Raw genomic sequence first — 26,759 nt, forward strand, 5'->3', positions numbered from 1 at the left:
GTTTACCAACAACACCAAACAACAGGTGGTCACACGTGACCAACAACCGAACGGTTGCGAATGGTAACGATTCCCTCGGCAACTGGCTTTCTGGCCATTTTCGTTTACGGAAAGTAAATAAAACACACAAGTTTTCAGTCTAGTAGGCTGCCTTCAATTCATACGGACGGTTTCTTGCAGTTTTCAAAAAGTACTTTGTTTCTCACTTCTTGCAGCGGAAAAGCGGAATGAGGAGAGCAAAAAAACCGAAACCTAAAGTTAAGAGGCACATCGAAGATGTCCCTTTTTACAAGTTCATTCATGGAAAGGACGAACTTCCGCTGGACCCAGCCCGAACGTTTATACAAGAGCAAATTGGTAAGGCTTTCTGAACACTGCACCTTATTGAATAATGCATCATGTATGTTTGATCATTGCATGTTTGTAGGGAAAATTCATTCCACGAAATCGAGCTGCTTTACCAAGGACTACAGTCTGCATCGTTGTCCGCGTGGCGACGGCACAGCCGAATCGATCCTTTCACCTTCGGAAAGCATTACCTTTCTTCCAGCGGAGGTTGCACTACGTCCATCAGCATCGAAAATTCTATCATGCCAGAAAAACGCAAGTCTAGAAAGGCGCTCCCAACAACCGCAAGAGAAGGATGGTACCGATCAAATGATAGACGCGTTTAAACGGTTCCGTTTGAAGATATTCCACGATCTAGCTCTCACCAAACCGGTGCTTAGAGGAAATGAATTTTTTCGACGCTATGGTCGTGCAACCGATCCAGGAAACCGGAAGCTACCTGCCCTTTGGAGGAAAAAGCGTCAACAAAAGTTCCAATTCGATGAATTTGCTTATCGTACTCCTGAAGAGAACGAGGAAGCTCTAGGACGCATTCAGAAACACCTGGACAAGATGATCGCGAAAAGTATCCGGGAGGCGGAGAAGAGGCGTCGAGAGAAGGAAGAACTCGAGAGAAAGCCTCAATTTGTAGGATAAATTGAATTTGCATAACATTCACAATCAAATGTTCACAATCAAAACAATTTTCGTTTCTTCACAGTGCACGTCAAAAAGCAAGAATGTGTACCAAGTTAAGGTGAAAAAGAAGCGACTTTCCAACGAACAGTTCATCAAAAAGCTGAAAGATGCGGAAAGCATGTAAGGGTTTTATTTTTCCTTTGCAAACTCCCACCCTTAGTCATGGAATCTTCTTTCGTAGGAAGCTAAAATATCTCCAAGCTCTATTACCGGTCCATCCCGACGAGCAGAAGCATAAAATATTGATGCGATACGAGCACAGCTTTCTACAAGCGATGTACTTCTTTGATGATGCGATGAAGCAACGCACACTTAACGCGCTGGATCAGCTAGATGTGCGAAAAATCGACTACTATCCATCGCATTTGATAAAAAAAATCTTACCACTCGTGGATAAACGAACCAGCTACCTCAGGCAAGCGTACAAGTTCATACTAGAAGAGGAACAGCTTTGGCCAAACATTTACCCCGAGGTGATACTGATGGATTATTTGTTTGAAACCGATCACGGTGTCTCGCGCGATCAGGCCGTTTTCTTCATCATCTTGCTGATGGATCTTCAGGAAGACTATCGCTATCATGTGAAACGCGCCTTTTTGCGATACATTTTGCGCTCGGAAATGGAACGTGCGCGACTGAGGCTGGCTATCGAACCACCCGAGTTTCCGATTGCCACCATGGTAGCGCCGGTGCCTTGGAAATGTTCTGTTCAGCTGGCAAAGAACCGGCTGGAGGAAGTGCTGATGATCAACCATCCCGTTCTGCAGGCTATCAATATGCTTTGGCACAAGCTGTACAGTAACCTGTTGGTAGTGGATTCGTCTAAGTTCTACAACACCGACATTCCGATGCACGCCGATAAGATCACCGAGAAGATTCACAGCAGCTGCCGCATAACTAGAGACGTAACAAATTAGCATTTTACTGCTCTTGGCCACTTGCTTAAAACCTTACATGTCAATCTATTTTGTCAGATATTGATCAACGACTGGATGCCCCGTGTCGCGGATCTGGTGGACGTCATGCGCAGATACTGGAAGGATCTGGTGCCACGAAACTCCACGCACGGAGGACGGGGAGCTATTTTCTTCAACTGTATTCACGCGCTTACTTCGTACCATTTGCAAGATATGATCAAGAAAAGTCTCGACCATCTGGTGGAAGCGCTAGAAGTCTACCGGGAGGGAGACATCGCGGGCAATGAACCGAAGGTGAAGAAAAAACCCTTCATGACGCTGACCGTCTCGGTGGTGGGCCAACACCATACGGATATCGAGAAAACTACCGAAAAAAGTGACCTCTCACTGTACCAAGTGGACGATGACGATCCAGACATTCTGATGTCGGAGTCGGACGATTTTCCACTGACGAACTGCGATGAGCGAAGGACGTCGTTCATTGTGAAGAGCAGCGGCAAGATCATTATCTACCCGTACATGGAGGAACTGCCCGATCTGTTCAAGAGCTACTTCGTGAAGATCCTGAAGGTGGGCTATAAGATACCACGGCTCGAGTACTATCTCACACAGGACGAAAAGCAGCTGGGCTATCTGCACTTCATCCACGAAACCAACGACGATATGGAGAAGCTATACCAGCGCGTCAAGAAGATAGTGATCGCCAACCAAACTGGACCGACCGTTTATCTTTACCCGATGTACGAGTACTACTTTCCGGTGTTGGCTAACAAGATGAAGCTGATCACCGAGGGCATTTTTTCGCAGCCCGAGCTGCCTCCATTGGATATATTCAGAGAATTGGTGCAAAAGTTCACCGACTTGTTGAACGGAATCTATTATTTGCGTGATTTTATCCCACTCAACCTGTTCATGCTCGATAACAGTAGACTGAACAAGGTCCTCGAGAAGCTAGTCAATGATCTGAGAAACTTTGTGATCAATTACTTCATCACGCTGAATCAGGTCGAGAATAGAAGGTGACGCGTTTTTGGTTTTGAATCCACGCACTTGCTCAACCTATTTAACACTTTTCGTTTCCTACGTTCCAACAGAATTTGCGATGAGTTCGAGGATATGTCGCTGCACGCTGGAGAGAGACCTAAGGAAACCCCCGAAGTTGTTGCTTTACAAAACTACCTCACCCACTGTCGGGAGGAACGCATGTATCAGCTGACGTCCGAAATTAAGCAAGTGGCTCAGAGGGTCATTTTCCTGCTCACTCACGCGATCCTCGACCGTATGTAGCATGCCAATGCGTTAGCCATGTGTGTAATACGCCGCTTGTTGTTTCTATCATTCGCAGAGGAGGATATCAACCTGAACTCGCGGTTGTTCCTGTGGCCGAAGGAGCTAGAAAAGGTGCTCGATCTTAGTGGGGCTCGCCTATCTGTGGTGCGAGAAAACCTTGAGACGTCACTGCGCGAACGCAGAGTCAAGTTCGAGCAGTATCTCATGACGGAGAAAAAGAAAATGGACCACTTTCGTACGCGAGAAATTCGCGAAATGCTCTCGCTGGATGACCTGCGCGAGAAAGTGGACACGGTTGATGGGTTGATGAAAATTTTAGAGGTAATTAGTGTACACATGTATGTGCTCAATCCACCACTAAAATATGCTTACGTGGTTTTAATCTTCCAGGACTGCAGCAGAGAGGCAAAAGAAATCAATACGAACGAAAATCTACTCCAGATCGATCTATCCTTCTTCCCGTCGCTGAACGAAATGATTGAGAAAATGGGTCCGATAGAGAAGCTCTGGCACACGGCATACAAATTTGATACCTGCCACGAGGTGTGGTACTTTGGTCCCTTCAAAGATTTGGATGCGGACGTCATACGTAATGCCGTGGAGGAGATGTATCTGGCCATTTCGCTGCTGCTGAAAGAGCTCACCGGTAGCCCGCAGGCAAAACGAGTAGCCGAACAGATACGGATGAAAGTGGAGAAGTTCAAGGTGTACCTGCCCATACTGGAGTCGATCTGTCGCCAGGGACTATGTGATCGCCATTGGAAGCAGATCTCGGAAGAACTGGGCCAAGAAGTGAACCCCGAAGAGCACAATTCGCTCAGCCAAATGGTGGAGATCGATATCGTCAAGATACAGCAGCGCCTGGAAGAGATCTCCAACGCTGCCGGCAAAGAGTACGAGCTAAACATTCAGCTGGTGAACATGCAGGAAGAGTGGACCGAGGTGATGTTCGTTTGCATACCGTACCGAGACAGCGATATGTACATCCTTTCCTCCGTCGACGAGATCCAAACGCTGCTCGATGATCACATCCTGAAGGCGCAGGCGATGCGAGGCTCGCCGTATATTGCTGCGCTCGGCACGAAGGCAAACAACTGGGAAGACAAGCTCATCTCCATGCAAGACATTATCGACACCTGGCTACAGGTGCAGGCGACCTGGATGTACCTGGAGCCGATCTTCAGCTCCGAGGACATCCTGCGCCAGATGCCGACCGAGGGCCGTCACTTTAAGGCTGTCGATCGTGTATTCCGCAAGATCATGAAGCACACTACGGCCGATGCGCACGTAATCCAGGCGACAGATTACCCAGAGCTCTTGAACACGCTCCGTAAGGCATACACCGATCTGGAGGAGATTCAGAAGGGTCTGAATATGTATCTCGAGAAGAAACGGCTGTTCTTCGCACGCTTCTTCTTCCTCTCCAACGACGAGCTGCTAGAGATTTTGTCTGAGACAAAGGACCCACTGCGCGTACAGCCACATCTGAAGAAGTGCTTCGAGGGCATCCATTCGCTTCAGTTCGACCAGCAGATGGAGATAGTGGCCATCATCTCTGCCGAGCAGGAAGTAATACCGTGTGTTCGAAAGGTTAACCCGAATCTGGCCAATGTAAGTAAATGCACACGTTGTTGCTAATCCTTCCCCAACGCAACGGTAACCCACATTCCTTTTCCTTTCTTGAGTAGGGTTTGGTAGAGAAGTGGTTAAAAGAGGTTGAAACGGTGATGCTGGAAAGCGTGAAAGAACAAATCTGGCAATCGTACGAGCGTTACCCGAACGATCCGCGTAAAGTGTGGGTGATCAACTGGCCAGGGCAAGCTGTGCAGGTGGTGTCATGTCTCAAGTGGACCGAGGAAGCCGAAGAAGCCATCAAAGCAGGTGAACTGAAGCAGTTTGCCAACACGTGCAGCAGTCAGATAGCGGAGCTGGTAGATCTCGTTCGTGGAAATCTGAGCGCAGGAGCGACCATCACGATCGAAGCCCTGATCGTCGTCGATGTTCACGCTCGAGACATCGTAAACCTGCTGGTGGAGAAGCAGATCAGTGATGTCGGTGATTTCAACTGGTTCTCACAGCTGCGTTACTACTGGCGCATAGATGACGATGATAAGCAGAGCTACGTCGGGGTCAGCATGGTTACTACGGACTTGAAGTACGGCATGGAATATCTCGGCAATACGGGACGGCTCGTTACGACGCCACTTACGGATCGCTGCTTCCGCACGCTGATGGGAGCGTTCAAGTTAAACTTGGGCGGCGCTCCAGAGGGCCCTGCTGGAACGGGTAAAACGGAAACGTGCAAAGATCTCGCAAAAGCTGTGGCGAAGAAATGTGTCGTCTTCAACTGCTCCGATGGGCTAGATTACAAGGCGTTGGGTAAATTCTTCAAGGGCCTCGCTCAGTCCGGATCATGGGCGTGCTTCGATGAGTTCAATCGAATCGAGCTAGAGGTGCTATCGGTTGTCGCGCAACAAATTCTCACCATTCAACACGCCATCGCACAGAAAGTGGTGAAGTTTGTGTTTGAGGATACGCACCTGCGAATCGATCCCACGTGTAACATCTTCATTACGATGAACCCTGGGTATGCCGGTCGAACGGAACTGCCCGATAACTTGAAGGTGTTGTTCCGCACTGTTGCTATGATGGTACCGGACTATGCCATGATCGGAGAGATCACACTCTACTCAAACGGATTCGACAATGCACGCGTGCTGGCGCAAAAGATCGTGCACACGTACAAGCTCTGCTCGGAACAGTTATCCTCGCAGTTTCACTATGACTACGGAATGCGAGCGGTAAAGTCTGTTCTGATGGCAGCCGGGGCTTTACGGCGTGCCCAACCGCACCTACCGGAGGATCAAATAGTGCTGCGTGCTATTATTGATGTGAACCTGCCGAAATTTCTTCAACAGGACATTCCGCTGTTTGAGGGCATCTACAAAGATTTGTTTCCAGGCGTTGATTTACCTCCGGTGAGTAAGCGCTCAGCAATAAGGTTTAAACATCCACCTTCATGCTTTTTGTCTCATCGTTTTAGCCCGCTAGAGAAGATATCGTAAGGATATTGCTCGTGAAATTAGTCAAACGGAAGCTTCAACCGACGGCCTGGTACATCGACAAAATCATGCAAATCTACGAGATGCTTCTCGTGCGCCACGGCCTTATGATTGTCGGTGACTCGATGGGAGGCAAAACGACGGCCTATCAAGTGTTGGCCGAAACTCTGCGTGAGCTACGGCTCGAAAAGGGACCAAAGAGTGACGAGCAAGGAGTGCAGTATCGCATCATCAACCCGAAGTCGGTCTCCATGGGTCAGCTGTACGGTAGTTTTGATCCTGCCTCCCATGAATGGTCCGATGGCGTGCTGGCGAACACCTTCCGCGAGATGGTCAACACGACGAGCCTCGAACGGCAGTGGATCATCTTCGATGGGCCGGTCGACGCAGTGTGGATTGAGAATTTAAATACCGTGCTAGACGACAACCGCAAGCTGTGCTTGATGTCTGGTGAAATCATTCAAATGACCAAGCTGATGAATCTCGTTTTCGAACCCGTAGATCTGGAGCAAGCTTCCCCGGCCACCGTTTCCAGGTAGGCGTGTGTTGTAGACTCATGCTAAAATTCCTAACAAATCGCAACCCGGCTTATTTCTAGATGTGGCATGATCTACATGGAACCACATCAGCTCGGTTGGGTAGTGCTGCACAAATCATTCCTGCTTGTGTTGGAAGAGAAAGGTGTTTCCGAAATAAACATCGGCGTATTTGAGCAGCTAGTGGAATGGTTGATACCTCCGTCGCTGAAAATTTTGAAAATGGTTAAAACCGTGCTACCCGTTTCAGAAATGCAATGCTACTCGGTAAGCTGGCAGCACGATGGCAACTTACAAAGCAGCTTTTAACATATGTTATTTTTTCACAATATCCGTTTCAGATGTTCTCAAAGTTTTTCTCAATCTTTTGCACCCGTATGCACAACTATACGCAAGTACAATTCCAGCAAGCGTTCTTGTTCTCGTACGCATGGGGCTACTTTTCGTCAGTTAGCAATGAGGGGCGCAAGATGATCGACCCTTTGCTGCGCAAGATACTGTACGGTGGTAACGAGGATCACCCCAAACCGAAACATTTCTCGCTAAACCGAGGCCAGATGTATCCGGAAAAGATGAACTTCATGGATTACCGGTTCGATGAGCACGAAAATTGGTGGCCTTGGCAAACGACAGAGGAACTCGTCCTGCCTGAATCCTGCATAGTGTCCGAGCTCATGATACCCACCAAAGAAACCGGCTACATTCTCTACTGGACCAATCTGTGCGTGCGCAGTGGCATTCCGCTGTTGCTCGCTGGTCCGACCGGAACAGGTAAAAGTGCCACGATCTCGAACTACATTCGAGAGCTACCGAAAGCGAAATTCATATCGAACATTATCAACTGCTCGGCACGAAGTACGGCTGCGCAGGTGCAGGACACGATCATGGGCAAGTTGGATCGGAGGCGTAAGGGCGTTTATGGGCCGCCAGTTGGGAAAGAGTGCGTCAACTTCATCGACGATCTCGCTATGCCGGCTCGAGATGACTATGGGTCTCAGCCACCACTAGAGCTCGTTCGCACCTGGCTCGATCACCGTGTATGGTCGGATCTGCGAGATACGTCTAAAATTGAGTTGATCGATCTGCTGCTCATCGCTGCGATGGGACCGATCGGTGGAAGCAATTTTATTCCACAACGGCTTTACCGGCACATGTTCGTGCTGTCGGTGGATTCATTCGAGGACACCACGCTGATGCGCATATTTTCCTCCATCGGGGACTGGCATTTTGCCAAAGGATTCCCGGAGCCGGTGGCCCGCCTCAGCAAGCTTCTCAGCCAAGCCTCGATTGCGGTTTATCGGGGCGCGATCGAGAACTTCCTTCCGACACCTGCCAAATCGCACTACCTTTTTTCTCTGCGCGACGTTTCTCGCGTGTATCAAGGCATCGTGCTGGTGCCTGCAAAGAAGCTGCCAGATCAGGAAAAACTTGTGCGCCTTTGGGTACACGAAACGTACCGCGTGTTTCACGATCGGTTGATCGATGATGACGATAAACTCAAGCTGCTGCGCTTGGTGGATGACTCGTGTGTGTCGAATTTGCGCTTGAAGCTAGAGCAAGCGTTTGGCGATCGTCTCGAATCGGGCCAAAAGGTATCCGATAAGCATATCCGGGATCTGCTCTTCGGCAACTACATGGAACCCGCGGCAGTGACACGGATATACGACGAAGTCGACAACTGGGAGCAGCTGGAGAAAAACGTCAATTTTTATTTAACCGAGTACAACGAGCGCTCCAAATCGCCCATGAATTTGGTACTGTTCCGGTTTGCGATCGAGCACATCTCCCGTGTGTCACGTGTGCTGCAGATGCCGCGTGGTCATCTGCTGCTGGTCGGTCTCGGAGGATCCGGACGACGAAGTGCCGTAAAGCTGGCGTCCAGCATGAGCGATTCAAGCGTGTTTCAGGTGGAAGTAACGCGCAGCTACACGTTGAACGAATGGCGCGAAGACATGAAAAAGCTGCTAATGAACGCGGGGTGCGAAGGCAAACGAACCGTTTTCCTGTTTAACGACTCACAGGCGAAAGAGGAAGCTTTCGTCGAGGACATCAACTCGCTGCTCAACACGGCCGACCTGCCCAATCTATTCCAAGCCGAGGAGAAGGCAGTGATCCTGGAGCAAATGCAAACCATCGTCCAGGCTACGAACAAACCGATCGATCTGACCGCACTGTCACTGTACAATTTCTTCGTTGAGCGTGTGCGCGAAAATCTCCACATTGCGTTGGCCTTTTCACCGATCGGAGACTCTTTCAAGAAGCGGCTGCGAATCTACCCCTCGCTTATCAACTGCTGCACAATCGATTGGTTTACGGCTTGGCCGGACGATGCGTTGCAGAAGGTGGCCGAGTTTTTCATTCGCTCGATGGATCTCGTCACCAGCCAGGAAAGGCTGTCCTCTCACGAATCGTCGAGCGTCGAGATTGTCGAGAGTGTGGAGGACAAGGATCCAAAAACACGCCAGCTGACAGCGCTGGAGCGAAAGCTTATCGATTGTGTGCTTGTATTTAACGAAAGTGTCGTGGAAAGCTCGCAACGGTTTTTCCTCGAGCAAGGTCGGCGCAATTACGTCACACCGACGTCCTACCTGGAGATGTTGCGATCGTTCAAGGATTTGTACCACAAAAAGTACTCCGACACCATCACCCAACGCGATCGCTATACAACCGGTTTGGAAAAGTTGGATTTTGCCGCCGGGCAAGTGTCGGTCATGCAGGACCAGCTGAAGGATTTGCAACCGATGCTGAAGCAAACGTCGGACGAAACGGAGAAAATTATGGTGAACATCGAACGAGAAACGGCGGAGGCTGAAAAGAAGAAGGAAATCGTCGGAGCGGACGAAACGGCGGCTAATGAGGCGGCCGCATCGGCGCAAGCGATCAAGGACGATTGCGAGAGTGATCTACAGGAAGCGGTACCGGCACTGGAAGCTGCCCTTTCCGCTTTGGATACGCTCAAACCAGCGGACATTACCGTGGTGAAGTCCATGAAAAACCCACCCTCGGGCGTGAAACTTGTGCTGGAGGCCGTGTGCGTTATTCGGGGCATCAAACCGGATAGGAAACCTGATCCAAGTGAGTGACAGATCGTATGTGGAATAGTTTAACGCGTGGTGTAACGTGCCATTCCGTTTCATTTTAGATGGCCATTTGGTGGAGGACTACTGGGGACCCTCACAGAAGATGTTGGGTGATCTTAAGTTTCTGGACAGCTTGAAAACCTTCGACAAAGACAACATTCCCATACCGGTCATGAAAAAAATACGCGAAGTGTACGCTCATAACGTCTGTTTATGCTGGAAGCATTTACTTAAGTTACACTCAACAAATTCCATTGCAGGTACATTGCCGATCGTGAGTTTGTGCCGGAGAAAATCAAGAACATCTCGATGGCCTGCGAAGGCCTTTGCCGATGGGTTCGCGCTATGGAAATCTACGATCGTGTGGCGAAGATTGTCGCACCGAAAAAGATTGCCCTGGCTGAGGCCGAAGCGGAACTGGCGATGCAGATGGAAAAGCTCAACTCGAAGCGAGCGGAGCTGCAGGAAATTCTTGACAAGCTGCAGAAACTGAACGATTTCTTTGCCGAAAAGTCTCGCGAAAAGAAACGGCTAGAGGACGAGATCGACAGTTGCGAGAAGAAACTCATACGAGCTGAGCAACTTATCGGTGGCTTGGGTGGAGAAAAACGCCGTTGGTCGGAGTGCGCCACAAACCTGCACCAATCGCTGAGCAACGTCGTGGGAGATGTGCTACTGGCGGCAGGTTGTGTCGCTTATCTTGGTTGCTTCTCGACCGAGTTCCGTTCGGCGATTGTGCAAGAGTGGAACTCGGAAGCCCTGTCCCGGCACATACCTTGTTCAGAAAACTTTTCGCTGCTCACAACCCTCGGCAACCCGCTGCTTATCCGTAGCTGGTCTAACTGGGGCCTGCCGACGGATAACTTTTCGGTGGAAAACGGCATCATTCTAAAGCACGCACGTCGTTGGCCACTGATGATTGATCCTGAGGGGCAGGCGAACAAATGGGTTAAGAACATGGAAAAAGCCAACAACTTGAAGATCATCCAGCAGATGGAGACCAACTACATGCGCGTGGTTGAGAATGCAATCATCAACGGATACCCGGTATTGCTGGAGAACGTGGGCGAGAATATTGATTCCGGATTCAACACGATCCTGGAAAAGAACATTATCTATCTACGGGGATCGTATAATATCAAATTCGGAGACGCCATGATCGAGTACAATGACAATTTTAGGTTCTACATCACGACTAATCTGCGCAACCCGCACTATCTCCCGGAAACAGCCGTCATGGTAACGCTGATGAATTTCATGATCACCGAGCAGGGTCTACGATCGCAGCTGCTCGGCACGGTGATCATCCAGGAGCGACCGGATTTGCAAGAGAAAAAGGAATCCCTCATTATCGAGTCTGCTCAGAACCAGGAAGCGCTCTACAATGCCGAAGCCAAGATTCTGCAGGTTCTCTCGACCTCCGAGGGCAACATCCTGGATGATGAGAACGCGATCGACATTCTCACCTCCAGCAAGCAGCTCTCGGAGGAGATCCTAGCGAAGCAGATCATTGCTGTTGCGACAGAGGCAGAAATTGATGCCGCTAGACAGCAGTACATCCCTGTGGCCCGCCACTCGGCTGTGATCTTTTTCTGTACGGCTGAGTTGGCCAACATCGATCCGATGTACCAGTTCAACCTGACCTGGTTTCTGCATATATTCGTGCAGGCCATCATCAACTCACCCAAATCGGATGATCTTGAGCAGCGTTTGAAACACCTAACCGACTATTTCACCATGGCTATCTACAATAACGTTTGCCGCTCGTTGTTCGAGAAGGATAAGCTTATGTTTTCGTTCGTGCTTTGCCTCGGCATCATGCGAGGCCGAGGAGACATTGATGATGCCGAACTATCGTTCCTGCTGACGGGTGGGCTTGCGCTGGATAACCCGTATCCCAATCCGGCTCCCGAATGGCTCACGGACAAGTGCTGGTCGGAAATAGTGCGGGCAGGATCACTTCCATCGCTCAAAGAACTTCCACAGTCATTGATGAAACACATTGACCAGTGGAGAGCATACAACGACCTAAACGATCCGGATACGCAATCACTGCCAGAGCCGTTTGACCAGCAGGACAACATCATTAAGTTGATTGTGCTGAAATGCTTGCGACCAGACAAGGTGGTACCGGGATTGCAACGGTTCATAGTACAAAATATTGGCCAGCCGTACGTGGAACCTCCACAATTCAATCTGGAAACGTCGTACCGTGATAGCTCCCCACGGTCTCCGCTTATTTTCATGCTCTCGCCCGGTTCGGACCCTATGGACAACATTTTGACATTCGCAAACTCGCACTACATGAGTGACGATTGTCGTGTGATCTCGCTCGGACAAGGCCAAGGTCCGAAGGCTACGCGAACAATCCTGGATGCGATCAAGATGGGCTACTGGGTCGTTTTGCAGAACTGTCACGTGGCCGAATCGTACATGGACGAGCTGGAGAAGATCTGTATGGATTCCAGTCTGTACGAATCTGTCCATCCCAAGTATCGGCTCTGGTGTACGTCCTATCCCAGCAAACGGTTCCCGGTGTCCATTCTGCAGAACAGCGTAAAAATGACTAACGAAGCCCCGAAAGGCGTGAAGAACAACATGACTCGAAGTTTTTCCACCGATCCACTTTCCAACAATACCTTTTATACGGATGCATTCGACGGTGAGCTATCGAAAATGTGGCTGCGTGGTGTCTTTTCGCTGGTTTTCTTCCATGCCGTCGTGCAAGAGCGATGCAAGTTCGGTCCGCTCGGTTGGAACATCCCGTACGAGTTCAACGAGTCTGACTTGAAGTAAGTATGCATGCAATTGAACGTATCTTACTACACGGTTACCAAATTCTCAACATTTGCTCCGTAGAATTTCGCTCATGCAGCTGAAGATGTTTATAAATCAATATCAAAAGATTCCCTTCGAGGGTCACATATACCTTACCGGCGAGTGCAATTACGGTGGGCGTGTTACGGACGATAAGGATCGTCGTCTGCTGATGGCTCTGTTAAACCGCATCTACAACCCAGACACAATCGATGTCGACCGTTTCCAGTTGACGGAATCCGGGCGGTATTTGGTGCCGGAGCGTCCTACAAAAACAGAAGCACTTTCGTACATCTCCACAATGCCGCTGATCGCCCATCCTGAGGTGTTCGGGTTGCATGAGAATGCAGACATTACACGTAACATCGAGGAAACGTCATCGGTAAGGATATCGCACTGTTGGGGCCAACTGCAACTGTAGAGGCCATTGTGCTAGCAACCATTTATCCGGCTTTACTCGTTCTAGCTGCTAAATCGAGTTCTGCTCACTCAAACGCACCTGTTCGCCGGTACTGCCACATCCGATACAGAGCAAAAGGATGATCCAGTGTTGGTGCTGTGCTCCGAGATTGCCAAAAAGCTGCCCAACCTGTACGACGTGGAAGCCGTCGCCGAGCTCTTCCCGATCGAGTACGATAATTCCATGAATACGGTGCTGCGGCAGGAGCTGACACGGTTCAACCGGTTGCTCGAGTACATACACATCAGTCTGGTGGATGTGCAGCGTGCCATCAAGGGTCAGATCAGTATGATACCGGAGCTGGAGAATATCTACCGTGCGATGAAAATATCCCGAGTTCCCAAGGCGTGGCTTTCAAAAAGCTACCCCTCGCTGAAACCTCTCGGCAGCTACGTGAATGATTTCGTGCAGCGGCTAGCGTTCTTTCAGCGCTGGATCGATGAGGGTGAACCGAACGTCTACTGGATGAGTGGGTTCTATTTTACGCAGTCCTTCCTGACCGGCATCATGCAGAATCATTCGCGCAAGTTCAACCTGCGCATTGATGATTTAGTGATGAACTTTGAGGTGACGCAGTTCGAGTCCGACGACGAGGTGAAGGAGTCCTCAGAAGTGACTACTTTCGTAAAGGTAAGTGAGAAGACTTCATTTCGACTGACACTTTGAAACAGATGATACCTCGACTTTGTTGAAAAATATCCACCTAACCTAACCATGTATTTAACGCTGCTTTACACAAAGGACAAACGACGCCACTACGTTGACTACGTATTATTCGACGTAAGTACATGCTGCTGGAGCGATGTATTCTTTGAAATTTCAGCCACAGTTCAGATAGCAAAGGTTCTACAGTTTCATTCAACTTAAAAGATGTATTCATCGCTTGATTTCTCTTTTTTCGTAGGGTCTCTACTTAGAAGGCGCCCGGTGGAATCGAAGCACGATGCTCATGGACGAGCCTTTGTCGCGCATCCTTTATGACACGTTGCCGATCGTTTCGATGGCACCGATTTTGAAGACTGAAAAAAGCGGCCAACTCCGCAACCGTTACGACTGTCCGATCTACAAAACCAGCGCGCGTCGTGGAATCCTTTCCACTACGGGTCACTCGACGAACTTTGTCATGTTTCTCGAGCTGGACACCGACAAGCCCCAGGAGCATTGGGTTCTTCGAGGAACGGCATGTCTCTGCCAGTTGGATGATTGATGAGAGCAAATCCTGCTGCCAGAACCAACTCAAAACAGCTCAATTTTCTCACCTATATTTTATAATCCCTCGTATTGGGGGCTTTTTTCCACGTGTGACTGTTTTTTGTGCCGCACTATAGCATAACCAACGTTAGCAAAAACCGAAAATAAATCTGTAGTCGTTTCATCGGGAGTGCATTCGTTTCTTTTTTACCCCGTTTTTGAAAAGCTCTCCAGCAGATGCTATCTTATCTGTTTCGCCGTTACTGGAAGGTAAGCGGCCGTTAAACGATGAAGTATGCTCCATAGCGAGAATCCATGAGGTCCAGACAAACTAGGCAGCTCGATATCTTATCGCGTACGCGTACGCTAGCCCCCACGTTTGCCAATCGTTCACTTCACGCGATAAGAACGCGTTTGGGTGTAACCGTCGCCAACGAACAGGTCTTATTGTACGTCAAACATTCGAGCCAGTGAGAAACGTTTGCTAAAGGATTGACGGAAGACGCCTATATTTGGCAAAGAAAATCCATCCAAACCTGTGGTGCATTCGCGTGGTTCGCAAGTGAAAGTTGTGCGTGCAAAAGCCGTATCGAGCCCGAGCTGGAAAGATGCATTTCATGAAACATAAAGCGGTGTACTTCACCCTCATGCTAGGTAATTACACAAGAGGGCTGCTGCGTCACCGGGAGAAGCTATGGCGAGTCACCTGTGTGAGCGTGGGCCTGTGAATCATCGCTAGAATATTTCCTGGAACGTCTGATTAACGTACCCGAGGTCATCGTTAGTGGCACGATTTCGAACGCCGCGTAATGTGTTTGTAACGGATGTGTTTTTTTTTGTGTTAGCCTGATTTTTTTTTCATTTCACATACACGATCATGATAACATCTTGCTTTGGGAGGAGGCTTATCGTACGTGCGAGATCTTTCGCTCGTACTGACCCTCCAATGGATGGTTTTATCGGCCGTAAAACAAGCTCCGTAAGTGTCGATTTCCGTCGAAGTGCAAACTTAACATGCCAGAGCAGCCACTTGTTCGACCTTCGTGTGTTACTGCGCGTGAATTATGCAAAATATGGATTGTTTTCTTGTTGCCTAATACTGAGCAAACCGTGAGCTGGAAAACGGCCCATATCAGCTGGCTTACACATACTGTGTAAAATGTGTCAAACCAAACGTTAAGTGGGACGATATCTAACATTCATGAATCGCGTTGGGTGTACATAGCGATTATTTATTCAACCGAAATCGTTTCTTCCCATTGCCCCGTGTTATTCACAGTTGTCCTGAGCATGTGCCTGGATGAGACGGAGGCCCGACGAAAGATTCTCCGAGGTCGCCGTACCATCAACCGAAACTTTAAGCGTAAGTAACCTTCGTAAGGGGCAAATGCTTCGACCACAAAATGTGGCCACTTCACTCACTGCGCCTTGACCGTTGATCCGTTTGCGTTGCAGGTGGACCAGGGATACCGGCCTGGGCCATCATCGCGATAGTGGCCATAGGAAATCTGCTCTTAGGCGGCATAGCGTATCTGATATTCCGTAAGGTTGTCCTCAACGCACCGATCGAGAACGTCACCTCGTACACACCGGCAATGCAGGACGAGTACATGTCCTAACAGTACGCGCGCGTGCAGTTCCCGTTGATTCCTTCTCTCTCTCTCTCTCTCTCTCTCTGTCTCTCCATTCCGCGCATCACCATGTACAACTCTTTGGAGACGCTGAAAAGTGCCCTAAGTTCCCACGAAACCCGCTCTTTCCAGGTGTAGAGAATGAATCCTTCCCGTAGATCGTAAGACACCCACCCAGCCATTTATGTGTACGATGAGTAAATAAACTTCCGATTGATTTTTTTGTTTTACACCATTCGAACTCTAACCGCACCTTGGCTCGTCAATAATGAAGGAAACGGTTTCATTTTCCATGCTTCCGATTCGTCACACCATGTGTGTACTCGAATGCAAAGACACACTTGAGATCGCGTGACCAGCGAGCGTGTTGTTTAGAAAGCACCACCAGCACCACGCTCTAGAACAATTCCGACCAAAAGCAGACGCTCATGTTCGATTAAGGAAAAGGCCTCGACGGTGGTTAGCCGGTAGAAGGAAAAATCAATCGGCCCATTTCCCCGGGCATCTCGAAACCTGTGAACGATCGAAAACAACCCATCCGCCGGCGGGACTCGATGGCGCAGTTCGCTGACGTTCGGTTCGGCTTCGAGGTCGATGGTTCATAAATTTTCAAGAGCTCACCAATTTCAGCAACAAACTGCAAACCGCAAGCTGCTGCACCCTTGCCGCTTTAATCCCCACGGCCACGGCCATGGCCGCTGCGAGCAGCCGAAGGGGTAGCTAACGATTTGGATAAATTTACCTAATTCATTTACCCCCTTTTCCTAATTTAAATGTTCGCGTTCAATCACCGTCGACGCGCACTGGATCCCCAACGCATCGCTATCAACCGTGATGATCGGGGATGTTCGTTTGGGGGATGTTGAGCCACTTCAGATTTGTTGTTTCATTCTACGACACTTGTGTTGCTGCACAGAACCGTTTGATTGACAGGCACACTGAGCCGAAGGTGTACCGCCCAATTGAAGCCGTTTTCATTTAGTTACTACACGACCAACTCGTCCAGTTATTGCTCTCATTCGTTTCGTGTTCTGTTGCGTGTCAGTTACAAGCTACCACGAATTTGTCACATTAGAGTATCCTTGCTACGGAACTGGCAGTGAAATCTTTTACCCACATCACCCCGAGACCGGTTCTCACTGTGCCGGCAATCATTATCATCCACCGCACGTAGCTCCCGCTGACGGAGGCAGGAAAATGAAGCATCCAGCCGGTACCGTACCGTGGTGAGTTCTCACCACCAAAATCAGTTCAAGTTTGGCGGTCCGCGGATAAAAATGTACCACGGTTAAGCTGCGTGCGGTGTCGGTGATTTCCCCGTTTTTTTAGTCAACACTTTAAGTGAGATCTAGGACCTTTGCTGTCGAACGAATCGAAAGCTCAATTTCGTCGCCATCATGCACACACCAGGATCTTCGACGGCCGGTTATACGCTGCTGCTAATCGTGCAGGTCGTGTTCATCATCGTGTTTGGGTTTTGCACCGACTATGCTAAGGACCTGCTGCCGGTAAAGAATGAAACAGCCAAAGCCATCGAACCGCACCAGGAGAGTAATCTCCGCAAGTACCCACGTAAGATGCCCCGCGATCAAGGGCTACCAGCTCGCCACTTTTACAACTTCCCGCTTGATCCATTTTCCAGATTTCCAAGACATCCACGTGATGATCTTTGCCGGCTTCGCTTTTCTCATGACGTTCCTGAAGCGATACGGGTTCAGCGCGTCCGGATTGAACCTGCTCGTAGCCTCACTCGTCGTCCAGTGGGCCATCATCATGCGCGGTTGCTACGAGATGGAGGACGGCATCATACCGATCTCGCTGCAAAACCTCATCGGAGCTGACATTGCGGCCGCAGCCGTACTCATCAGCATGGGTGCTTTGCTTGGACGTACCACTCCAATCCAGCTGCTTGTCATGGGCATCGTCGAGATCGCGATCTTCGCCGGTAACGAGTACCTGCAGCTAGAGCTGGTTAAGGCTGCCGACGTTGGTGGTTCCATTACGGTGCACGCCTTCGGTGCCTATTTTGGGCTGGCCGTGAGCTTTATGCTTCGTCCAAAGAAGGAACTAGCTAAGGCGGGCCCACTCGAAGGATCATCCTACTCATCGGACATCAGCGCGATGATCGGCACGATCTTCTTGTGGATCTTCTGGCCCAGCTTCAACTCGGCACTGGTTGATGGAGCTGACCAGGAGCGAGCCATCATCAACACGTACCTGTCGTTGGCCGGTGCGACCGTGGCCACTTTCGTCCTGTCGGCGTTGGTGTCCCACGAACACAAGCTTGACATGGTGCACGTCCAGAACTCGACGCTTGCCGGTGGTGTTGCCGTCGGCTCGATCTGTAACCTGCTCATCCATCCGTTCGGAGCGCTAATCGTCGGTGTTATCGCAGGTGTCATCTCGGTTCTCGGTTATCGCTTCCTTACGGTACGTTACGTTGCTTGGATGCGGCGAGTATCTTGTCTCGTTATCGCAGCTAACTACGCACATTCTGTGGCTATGGAGTGGTCTGTTGTTTTTACCAGCAGCTAAATGGCGCTAAAAAAAAGCGCCCAAAAGCGCCCTTTTCCCCTCCGAAAGGTGCACGCTGTTAGCAACCGCTTAAAATCTAATCTTTCCGTGCGCACACACCAAACCACATGGAACGTGAAGAGGCTGGATCGTTTTAGCACCTACGTGATAAGAAGCAGCTTTAAAGCGCTCTATTTAGCGATCGGTCAAGATTTGCGATCAACCTCGACGCCAGGTGACACTATCCCAAACCGGCATTATCGAGCTGCAGCGCCACACGGATTAGCACTTTGCTTCGCCAGGAAGCGAAACTGTCGCTTACCAAGAAGCAGGATCTATTTTTAACGCATCGGGCATGCATGTTACCCATCTGCACGATCGCGAAAAGCGCGAATTAGTTAAACATTAATTATGGGGTTCAAAAGTTAACTCAAAGGCAAACATCGCCTCTTTTCAGAGAAAACCCTGCGGGCTCAGAATTCTAGCACCAAATGAATCTGGTTCTATTTGCTTCCTTTTACAGCCTGCCATACTGTCTAACCTGCGCATTGCGGATACGTGCGGCGTGCACAACCTTCACGGTATGCCCGCCGTCCTGTCGGCCATCTTCTCCGCGATCTACGCTACGTTCGCGAGCCCCGAAACCTATGGCAGCTCGCTGGCGACGATTTTCCCCGCAATGGAAAGCCACACCGTGACCAACTCGACGGAAATGAACGAACCGCTGGAATACGTCATCGGGGTAAGTGTAAAGCTCTTCAAAGGTGAAAGCTTACCGACGCCTAACTTTGGCTTTTGTGCTCGTGATAGGGATATGGTCGATCCGGTGCCAAACAGGGTGCCTTCCAGCTGATGGCCATCGGACTTACGATGCTGATCGCGATCGCTGGCGGTCTACTAACGGGTAAGTGTGCGAAAATCAGCGGCCAAAACGTGAGCTGGTCTATAATTCGAACCAATTTCGTATGCAACACCGAACGGTAGGAGCGATCGTAGCGATGGGCCCAATCGGTGACCCTTTACCGGAAGCAGATCAGTACGCCGATGGTCTGTGGTGGGTGGTCCCGGCAAGCGCAACAACCCAAAAGCCAATCCAAACGGAGTCCAAGCGTGACCCCACCATGCGGCTCAAGGCCAATGTCGTCTTTCGACGGGCCCTGAAAAGGTGCTTAACAAAATCGAAGCTTCCTCGCTGTTCGCACTGGTTCACAATCACGCACCGGTCGTCGTCTTTCGATGTCGTTTAGCTTTTAGATGTTGACTTGTGGTCGATGTTTGCGATGAAAAACCCATCCGTTTGTTGCTAATTCCGGACATTTCGTTCGTTTGTTCGCAGGATTGATACTGAAATCACCCTCAGTTCGTCAGTTGGAAGAACATGAGCTGCACAAGGACGATGCGTTCTGGGAAACGCCCTCAGAGGAACCGACCACGGCCAGCAGCGCTTCAAACGAAACCTCGCAGCAGTAGCTGTCACGGAGCTGGAGTGATCTGGGGCAAGCAGTATTAACATTTTGAGTGCGAGAATCGTTCGAATAAAAGCACCCGAAACCCCAAAGGCAAACGAAAACTGAAAGTGTTAGCGATGTAAATATACTGTAATATCGTTGAGCAGTTCATTTTTCTTTTCCATCAATGATCAATGGTACACTTTGGAAAACCTCTCGCAAGCCCATGTACGTTTGAGGAGGCATTTACATGTTTAGATCGAGACTACATAGTCTCTTAGATGTGTGGTATGGATAAACGTGATCTTTATTTACGATCATTTTCACTGGTAGCTTTCAGAAGAGTGTTTAATAAAAGCTAAACCTTCTGCAGACTTTTCTGTATCGATGTTACACGCCGAGATGTCTATTTTGATCACAAAAAATATCTTAACAGCTGCAAGCGCTCGTGAAAAACAAAACCTTTCGATACCTTTCGCATTGATTATCCAAAGCAAAATCCAGATATTTAGCTTCGATCGCGATGCTACCAGGCGTTACCGCTACGGTGCCGACGTCGTGTGAATTCATTTTTCTCGCTCGCTACTCAACCGCGACCACATTCCAGATCGCTAATTGAGCCGCGAAACGGAGATGAGAATTTCCACATGCTAAACGCATCGCACCCGGATCCGTGAAGCGATGGTTTTGCAAATTTTCGTGCACGCTTCGCTGCACGCTGCAACCACCGAGTGGTCACGCTAAGCTGCCATTTTATCACGCGATCATGCCACTGAGCGTCGGCTTTATACTCTCCATTTCTTTAATAAGCGTGAAATGTATCACCTGCCACTAGCCCACGTGTACGCGTTTGGGTTTTCCGCGCTTGTGTCGGTTCTTTCGCACCATGTCAAAAGCACGGAAGACAGAAAAACGCACATTAGCCGGGGTCGTAGAATAAATTATAGCCAGACGAAATGTAACATTAGGCCGCGTGCGTCCGCTGCATTCCGGGCAATCCAATTAACGGTGGCACAGTACCGGACGTGCCTTGGCGTGTGTCTCTGACCCACAGCTAACAGCTTGTGCTCTTTCTCTGTCTCTCTCTCTGTCTCTCGTTTTGCAAGCATCAAATCAAAAGCTACTATCCGATTAGTACGGCGCTCCGTGTAAGGTTGGCGACATTATGTCACATTCGATTAGGGCCGCTCAGATTTTGGTCACCGGTAGTGTGCAATAGGGCACAATTTTCATCCAATTCCACCAGCTTTACGACTGCTCGATGTGCGAAACCATGCAAAACATGCGGTGCTTCACAAATTAATGCCAAAGTGACCCACATCGCGGGGCGAATGCACTCTCAATCCTTTCGCAACGAGTTCGACTGCAACTGCCACACCATCACGAGGCGAGAGGGCGTTCATCATGACTTTTCGCGTCGACTTCGCGTACTTACGGTGCGTCTCCATCACGCGGTCGTTAGCTTCGGGAGAGCAAAACAAAAACTCACCCGCTGCTCCAGACTTCCGCAAATGAGCACGCAAAGTATAATGAACGAAGCCCCACGAAAATCGTGGAGCTTGCCGTGGAAAATCGAACGGTGTACGGGACAATCGGTGGAAAAACAAGGGCAGCGAAGGGCGGCTCATTTTCACGCGCCACGCATCGCAGAAGTCCCGCGAGAGCTCGTAACATTTCCCAGAACAGGTCGCTCGATACGATCAGCGCAAGACCGTGGTGCACAATGGGCGTATCAAGTGGCCAAAATACCAGCGGACCAGTTTTTTTTTGCGGGATGAAATCGAAGTAACAAGTGTCGGAAATGGGGATTTTAGTTGTTTTTTGTCAACGTCTGTGGGTTTACCAAATAGCTCGGTGACACTATTATATTGAAAAAAATTAAAAACAAACATCATGAGAATGTTGGGGATATATTTGAGGTACTCAGTTTCATTCGATCAATAAATAGATAATAGTATTTAATGGATTTGGAAACGATCTCATTATTATCTAAACCTCTTTCGAGAGCTGAAGAAACTAGAGATAATAATTAAACGCTGGTTAATGTATAGCACCCTTGTTAATTAAACGAAAGTTGCCGCACCTTGGGCACGCGAATCATACGCGGTGGTATATCGCGTGCTCTCGAACTCACTATTCCACGCGTGGGGAAAATACCACCCCACGGCGCTGAGCACGGCGCTCCACGGTCCAAAATGAAAGCAAATCGAAGTGTTTAATGAAACGAGCCCAGCTGGGCAGTGGCAAGGTGTGGAAAGCCAGCAACAACAACAAGAAACAGCAAAAAGGATATCGAAACCCGCGCGGGCGAAAAGCGCACCAGCGTTCTCTAACGTTTCTTCTAACCGAGTGGCGCGAACCACCCCCTGGGTTGGCCATGGACCAACAATTAGAACCGCAACCACTAAGCCATCGTTACCATCATTACGCTCGTGGCTCTCACCGAAACAGGCCGCACGTTGTTGTGTTCGGAGTGAAAACTCCAAGGTTCTTATCGTAAACCGCTCGCGTGGTTTTCCCAACTAATCGAGTGCCGAAACAGACAGACACCGGCCGGTATCTTCTGTTTTTTGTTCGCCCACAACCCGAGCACAAGTTGTGCCGCAGATCAAGCGTGTATCGAAAGTGTAAGTTTTCGCCCTCACCCACTCGAGTGAGGGGGGGGCCATTTTCCACGGCTATCGTGTGGCGTGCCCACGGAGGGAAAATCGATCCATCGGCTACGCTGTTAGCCGAAACCCAACCATCGGTGTCCAGTGTATCGCGAGCGCTGCGCGCGAGAAAGAAAGAGTGAGAAATTACCTACCGGGTTACCGGGTGCGATTTCCCAGGTGGAGCGGGTGGACCACACGCGTATTTTCTTTTTGCTTCTTACATTTTCACCCTCCCCAAGACGCGATGGAACGCACGCGAAAGCGAGTTCGATCCCGCGAGTGGCTAATCAATCGGTCTCGAGCACTCGTCGCCGTTGGTGCGCAACAAGCGTGCCGTGTTTTTCTGGGGCCAACATAACGCGGCTAACGCGAGTGGTGTAAAGTGGGTGGCACAGTGGGTGGGAACCCCACCCCCAGTGGGTTAAAAATAACACCAAACCACCACCCGGCACGCAAACATCAAGCGTGCGCTCGAACGGCGCACTGTGTGTTGGTGAGCGAGTGATGATGATAGCGGCGTGATCTCACCTGCGTACTCACATACAATCGCGAGTGTGTGCGCACGCGCGCATTTCCGAAGGACAGTCCAGCTCGGAGTACGTCCGCGGACGGCATTGGCAGTGCATCGTGATCGCGAAAAATCGCGAACAGTTTAGGGGTGGTTTTTGCGTGCCCCAAAAGGCCACGATCGGTCGGTGTGCGTACGCGCGTAATTGCTCGCGATTTTGTGCAACAGCAGCAGCGCGTTGGTGTGTTGTAAACTCGCAAACGTGCATTGTGAGGTAACCTCAGAGGTTGCAGGGAAAAAGAACGAACACCCGAGACCCGCGGTAAAGTGGATAAGTGTTTGCGATTGCTTGTGGAGTTACGAGCGCGACTACCAACCGCGCGTGGTGTTATCAGTGGGCTTTGAGTTCGCCTTTCTACGCCTTCCTAAGGGACGGCGCTGTCCACTGGCAAACAGACACCGATGCGTCCGGTCCGGTAATCTAATCCTCGTAAGCTGGATAAGGTGTTTTTGTTTCCTTCGAAAAGCGTCGTCCTTTACGTCATACGTTGTTTGGTTTCGGAAACAGCCAGCGGTGCAGCAAGCAACAGGACGGTTGAAAACGTACCGTCTCCGTCCCCGAAAACCAACCCATGGCCTACCGGTGGCCCCGCAACCATCGTTCTTGGCCCCACGAGTGGGAGGCCACGGAGTGAAATCGCGAAAAAATTGCACCTAACAATCTCGAGACACGGGCCGGTTGAGATCCGTGCGTCATCGCACTGGAGCAGAGCGCTTAGTAGGGGGGTGTTTATTTTTTTTTATTTTTGGCACATTTTTTTTCTGTCGTGGCCTCCCCCGCAGTGTACCGAGGAGTGAAAGAGTGAAACTTGAAGCCTGAGCATCGGAAAAGCCCCGCAAAAGACGCCCGTGATATTCGGAGCGAAAAGGGGAACGGTTACGCTTCTCGGTGCTAAGCCGCGTTCTGCGATCGGTAGTAGTATGATGGAAGAAATCGTGCATTTTCAAGCTAATGTGCCCCGTTCCAAGGGAGAGCGTGGACGTGTTCTAGTGCCCTAGAAGGTGTGTGGTGAAACAAAGTGAATCAACTGGCCGCTGGTCAGCTGCTGCTGCATTGAAAGCATTCGTTCGTGGGATCGCGGAGATCATCAGTAATCAGTTGACCACCAAACCTGCGATAAGCAGATACGGTACGTAACGCGGGTGAAACGGGTGGCCCATGCAGTTTGCTGCACTGGCACAGGGTGCCTCCGAAATAATTGCATCACACGGTTGCTGTGAATCAATCGACAATAATACACGCAACACCCATGCAGTGCTAGCATGATTTTTCAATATGCAAAATAATGCGACGAGTAAGAACATATAATCATTTCGGAAAAGAACGCTGTTAGTGTAGTGGTTGTAATTTTTAAATTCCTTCTCAAAACTAATTAAATGAAAACTGATATTTCAACTGAATCTACTTTTCCAACACTTACGAGCCCCAAGAGCCACCCTGTGCCACCAGTCATGGCCCATCTAATGTTGCTGTTAATAATTCAATTTACTACCACCCTCGGTCGAACTTCCGTCAGCCTCCACGAGCTTGGTGCTGATTCACCATTGCTGACTCCATTTGTTGCGTTTGTACCATCCCACGTGCAACACCCACAAACAGGGTGGGTGAGTTTTGTGCCTCAATACGTGCGAGTCAGTTCTTCTTGCAGCCCGAAATGTTTTACGGGCACATCATCTGCCACTGATCGGCTCGAACGAACAAATGCGCGAACGCAGGCAATTAGTTTAGTGCGATATGGTTCGGTAGTTCCTGTTCTTCACCGACGCTTCCAACACTGGGTTGGTATTGTTGGAGAAAACGAGCGAGCAAAAGGAGCTGCAGTATGAAAAGCTGTTTTCAAAAAATGAAATCGGTTCGTTGCGATTTTTCGGCCTACACGGTGACTCATGTTTTTCCACGGTCTGCCGATGTTCACCTTGAAATTTGATGAATTACAAAGGAAAGTTAAACAACCCCATTGTTCATTTCTCTGATTGCAAGCATCCACAACAGCTCCGATGATTGCTACCCATCAGTTTGATGATAATGCTATTGCAAAAAAAAAACACGTAACGGATTGCTTTTAACGGTCATTATTATGAACGGTACGAAAATTTGTTCAAATCTTGCTTTTGATAACAAAGCATGTAGCCAAATACCCACAGCTCGAACATAACTGACCATGATAACAAAAAACGAATCGGCTTTCGAAAAATTGATTAAAAACGTACTGTCTAACTGTTTGAAGTTTTATTCACATATTCGTTTTGATCCGAGAGGGTGCTCAAATCAAATCGCTTCGAGGTCGATCAGCTCAATCTTGGCACTCTCCGCTCGATTTGTTTCGCCCGTTACCCTTGCATTTGCTGTTTCCTTTTCCGTTCGATTTGTTTTGCTTTTTATGGCCCTTTTTCTTTCCATTACCACGTTCGCTGGGCGATTCGTCTTCCTCGCTCTCATACGCCACTGTTGTTGGACGGACGCTGAGCTTCTGCGTCGGCAAGAACATCGGAGGTACCTCTCGAACCAAGGGTGGTGAAACTTGGGGCTTACTTCCTCCAGCGTTCGTCACAGGCACGATGGGTTTTACTTTGCTGCTATCCAAACCAAAACCACCGTATTTGGTAGCCTCAATTGCTGGAGTAACAGCAACAATCGGTTTAACAGGAGAGGTTTGTCTCACGTCCACCGACAATCCAGGCTTCTTGGTGGTTAGCAGAGATGTTAGCATATCCTTTGAACTGAGCGCAGGATTTGCATACGTGGCAAATATTGCCAGCGCCTGCAGTAGAACGAACTGAATGATCCTCATTGCTAACAAATTGATCTGAGCACGACTGATGTCCCGGCCGCATGCGTTCCCTTTTATATCACCTGAATGACCTGAAATACCTAGCATTCATACTGTTAATGGACAATAAATTTCATATTTAACAGCAATACTTTAAGTAATACTTAGACCACTATTGATCAACATCATTATTTGATCACTATTTAATTCAAAATAAATTGAATTAGGTGTTCACGTTACGCTTTTCGTATGCCAAACAAGTATATAAACCCCACAACGATACGACAATTTCTACACAACGAATTGTGCTCCTGCTTATCGTATCGTATTAAAAAAATAACGCTACAATGAAGGCCACTCTGTTTTTCCTGGTCGTCGTCCTGTGCGCCGTGGCGTTGGCCGAGCCACGAAAGGAGGAATCGAAGGGAAAGAACGGCGGCAAGGGCAAGGATCGTGAAGTCTCGATGGAAGGACGTGACGGAAGCAGCGAGGAGAACCGCGGTGGAAAAGGCGAAGGCAAACGCCAGATGCCTGGAGGCAAGGGAGGCCCCATGGGAGGACCTATGGGAGGATCCAAGGGCAAGCAACAGGGCAAGCCGAATGGCAAGGGCAAGAAGAACTGATCGCTCAAACGGACTTACGGAACTAAATAAAACGAGATGTTGAACTGACAATTTCTCTGTGTACTGCGCGCTATGGAGGTGTGTCTAATATCATGTTGAAGATCACGTTTTGGCAAATACAATAAGCGATTGATATCTGATTGATCATATATCGTTGTTGCTCCATTCTCT

The 26,759-nt window shown here is 49.4% G+C and overlaps 3 protein-coding genes across 3 annotated transcripts; all 3 read left to right on the forward strand.

The window, feature by feature from the left end:
• Positions 1–1,223: 1,223 nt before the first annotated feature.
• Positions 1,224–14,395, forward strand: LOC128730788 (dynein axonemal heavy chain 3). Its single transcript, XM_053823867.1, has 14 exons — positions 1,224–1,931; positions 2,001–2,962; positions 3,038–3,222; positions 3,289–3,554; positions 3,624–4,844; positions 4,922–6,211; positions 6,277–6,830; positions 6,894–7,098; positions 7,173–9,906; positions 9,974–10,103; positions 10,172–12,703; positions 12,771–13,110; positions 13,195–13,818; positions 14,093–14,395. Exons 1-14 carry the CDS (start codon positions 1,272–1,274, stop codon positions 14,393–14,395), a joined length of 12,006 nt encoding a protein of 4,001 aa, XP_053679842.1. The 5' UTR covers positions 1,224–1,271.
• A 450-nt stretch (positions 14,396–14,845) lies between these two features.
• Positions 14,846–16,251, forward strand: LOC128720178 (uncharacterized). The gene is made up of 3 exons (XM_053813832.1): positions 14,846–15,033; positions 15,659–15,742; positions 15,835–16,251. The coding sequence occupies exons 1-3, from the start codon at positions 14,988–14,990 to the stop codon at positions 15,996–15,998; spliced, it is 294 nt and encodes a 97-aa protein (XP_053669807.1). The 5' UTR covers positions 14,846–14,987; the 3' UTR covers positions 15,999–16,251.
• A 1,156-nt stretch (positions 16,252–17,407) lies between these two features.
• On the forward strand, positions 17,408–20,365 carry LOC128731783 (ammonium transporter Rh type A). Its single transcript, XM_053824961.1, has 5 exons — positions 17,408–17,582; positions 17,653–18,440; positions 19,048–19,266; positions 19,335–19,428; positions 19,861–20,365. The coding sequence occupies exons 1-5, from the start codon at positions 17,408–17,410 to the stop codon at positions 19,992–19,994; spliced, it is 1,410 nt and encodes a 469-aa protein (XP_053680936.1). The 3' UTR covers positions 19,995–20,365.
• Positions 20,366–26,759: the final 6,394 nt, after the last annotated feature.

This window comes from Anopheles nili, chromosome 2 (assembly GCF_943737925.1).
Source record: "Anopheles nili chromosome 2, idAnoNiliSN_F5_01, whole genome shotgun sequence".
In the NCBI taxonomy this organism is placed as follows: Eukaryota; Metazoa; Arthropoda; class Insecta; order Diptera; family Culicidae; genus Anopheles; species Anopheles nili.

Coding starts and splice junctions, on each gene's coding strand:
- LOC128730788 (XM_053823867.1), top strand. CDS start 1,272: ATGCGATACGAGCACAGCTTTCTACAAGCGATGTACTTCTTTGATGAT. Junction 6,212..6,276: donor CAGGCGTTGATTTACCTCCG/GTGAGTAAGCGC, acceptor TCATCGTTTTAG/CCCGCTAGAGAAGATATCGT. Junction 12,704..12,770: donor TTCAACGAGTCTGACTTGAA/GTAAGTATGCAT, acceptor TTTGCTCCGTAG/AATTTCGCTCATGCAGCTGA.
- LOC128731783 (XM_053824961.1), top strand. CDS start 17,408: ATGCACACACCAGGATCTTCGACGGCCGGTTATACGCTGCTGCTAATC. Junction 17,583..17,652: donor TAATCTCCGCAAGTACCCAC/GTAAGATGCCCC, acceptor TCCATTTTCCAG/ATTTCCAAGACATCCACGTG. Junction 18,441..19,047: donor TCGGTTATCGCTTCCTTACG/GTACGTTACGTT, acceptor TTCCTTTTACAG/CCTGCCATACTGTCTAACCT.
- LOC128720178 (XM_053813832.1), top strand. CDS start 14,988: ATGCATTTCATGAAACATAAAGCGGTGTACTTCACCCTCATGCTAG. Junction 15,034..15,658: donor GTACTTCACCCTCATGCTAG/GTAATTACACAA, acceptor TGTTATTCACAG/TTGTCCTGAGCATGTGCCTG. Junction 15,743..15,834: donor CATCAACCGAAACTTTAAGC/GTAAGTAACCTT, acceptor TTTGCGTTGCAG/GTGGACCAGGGATACCGGCC.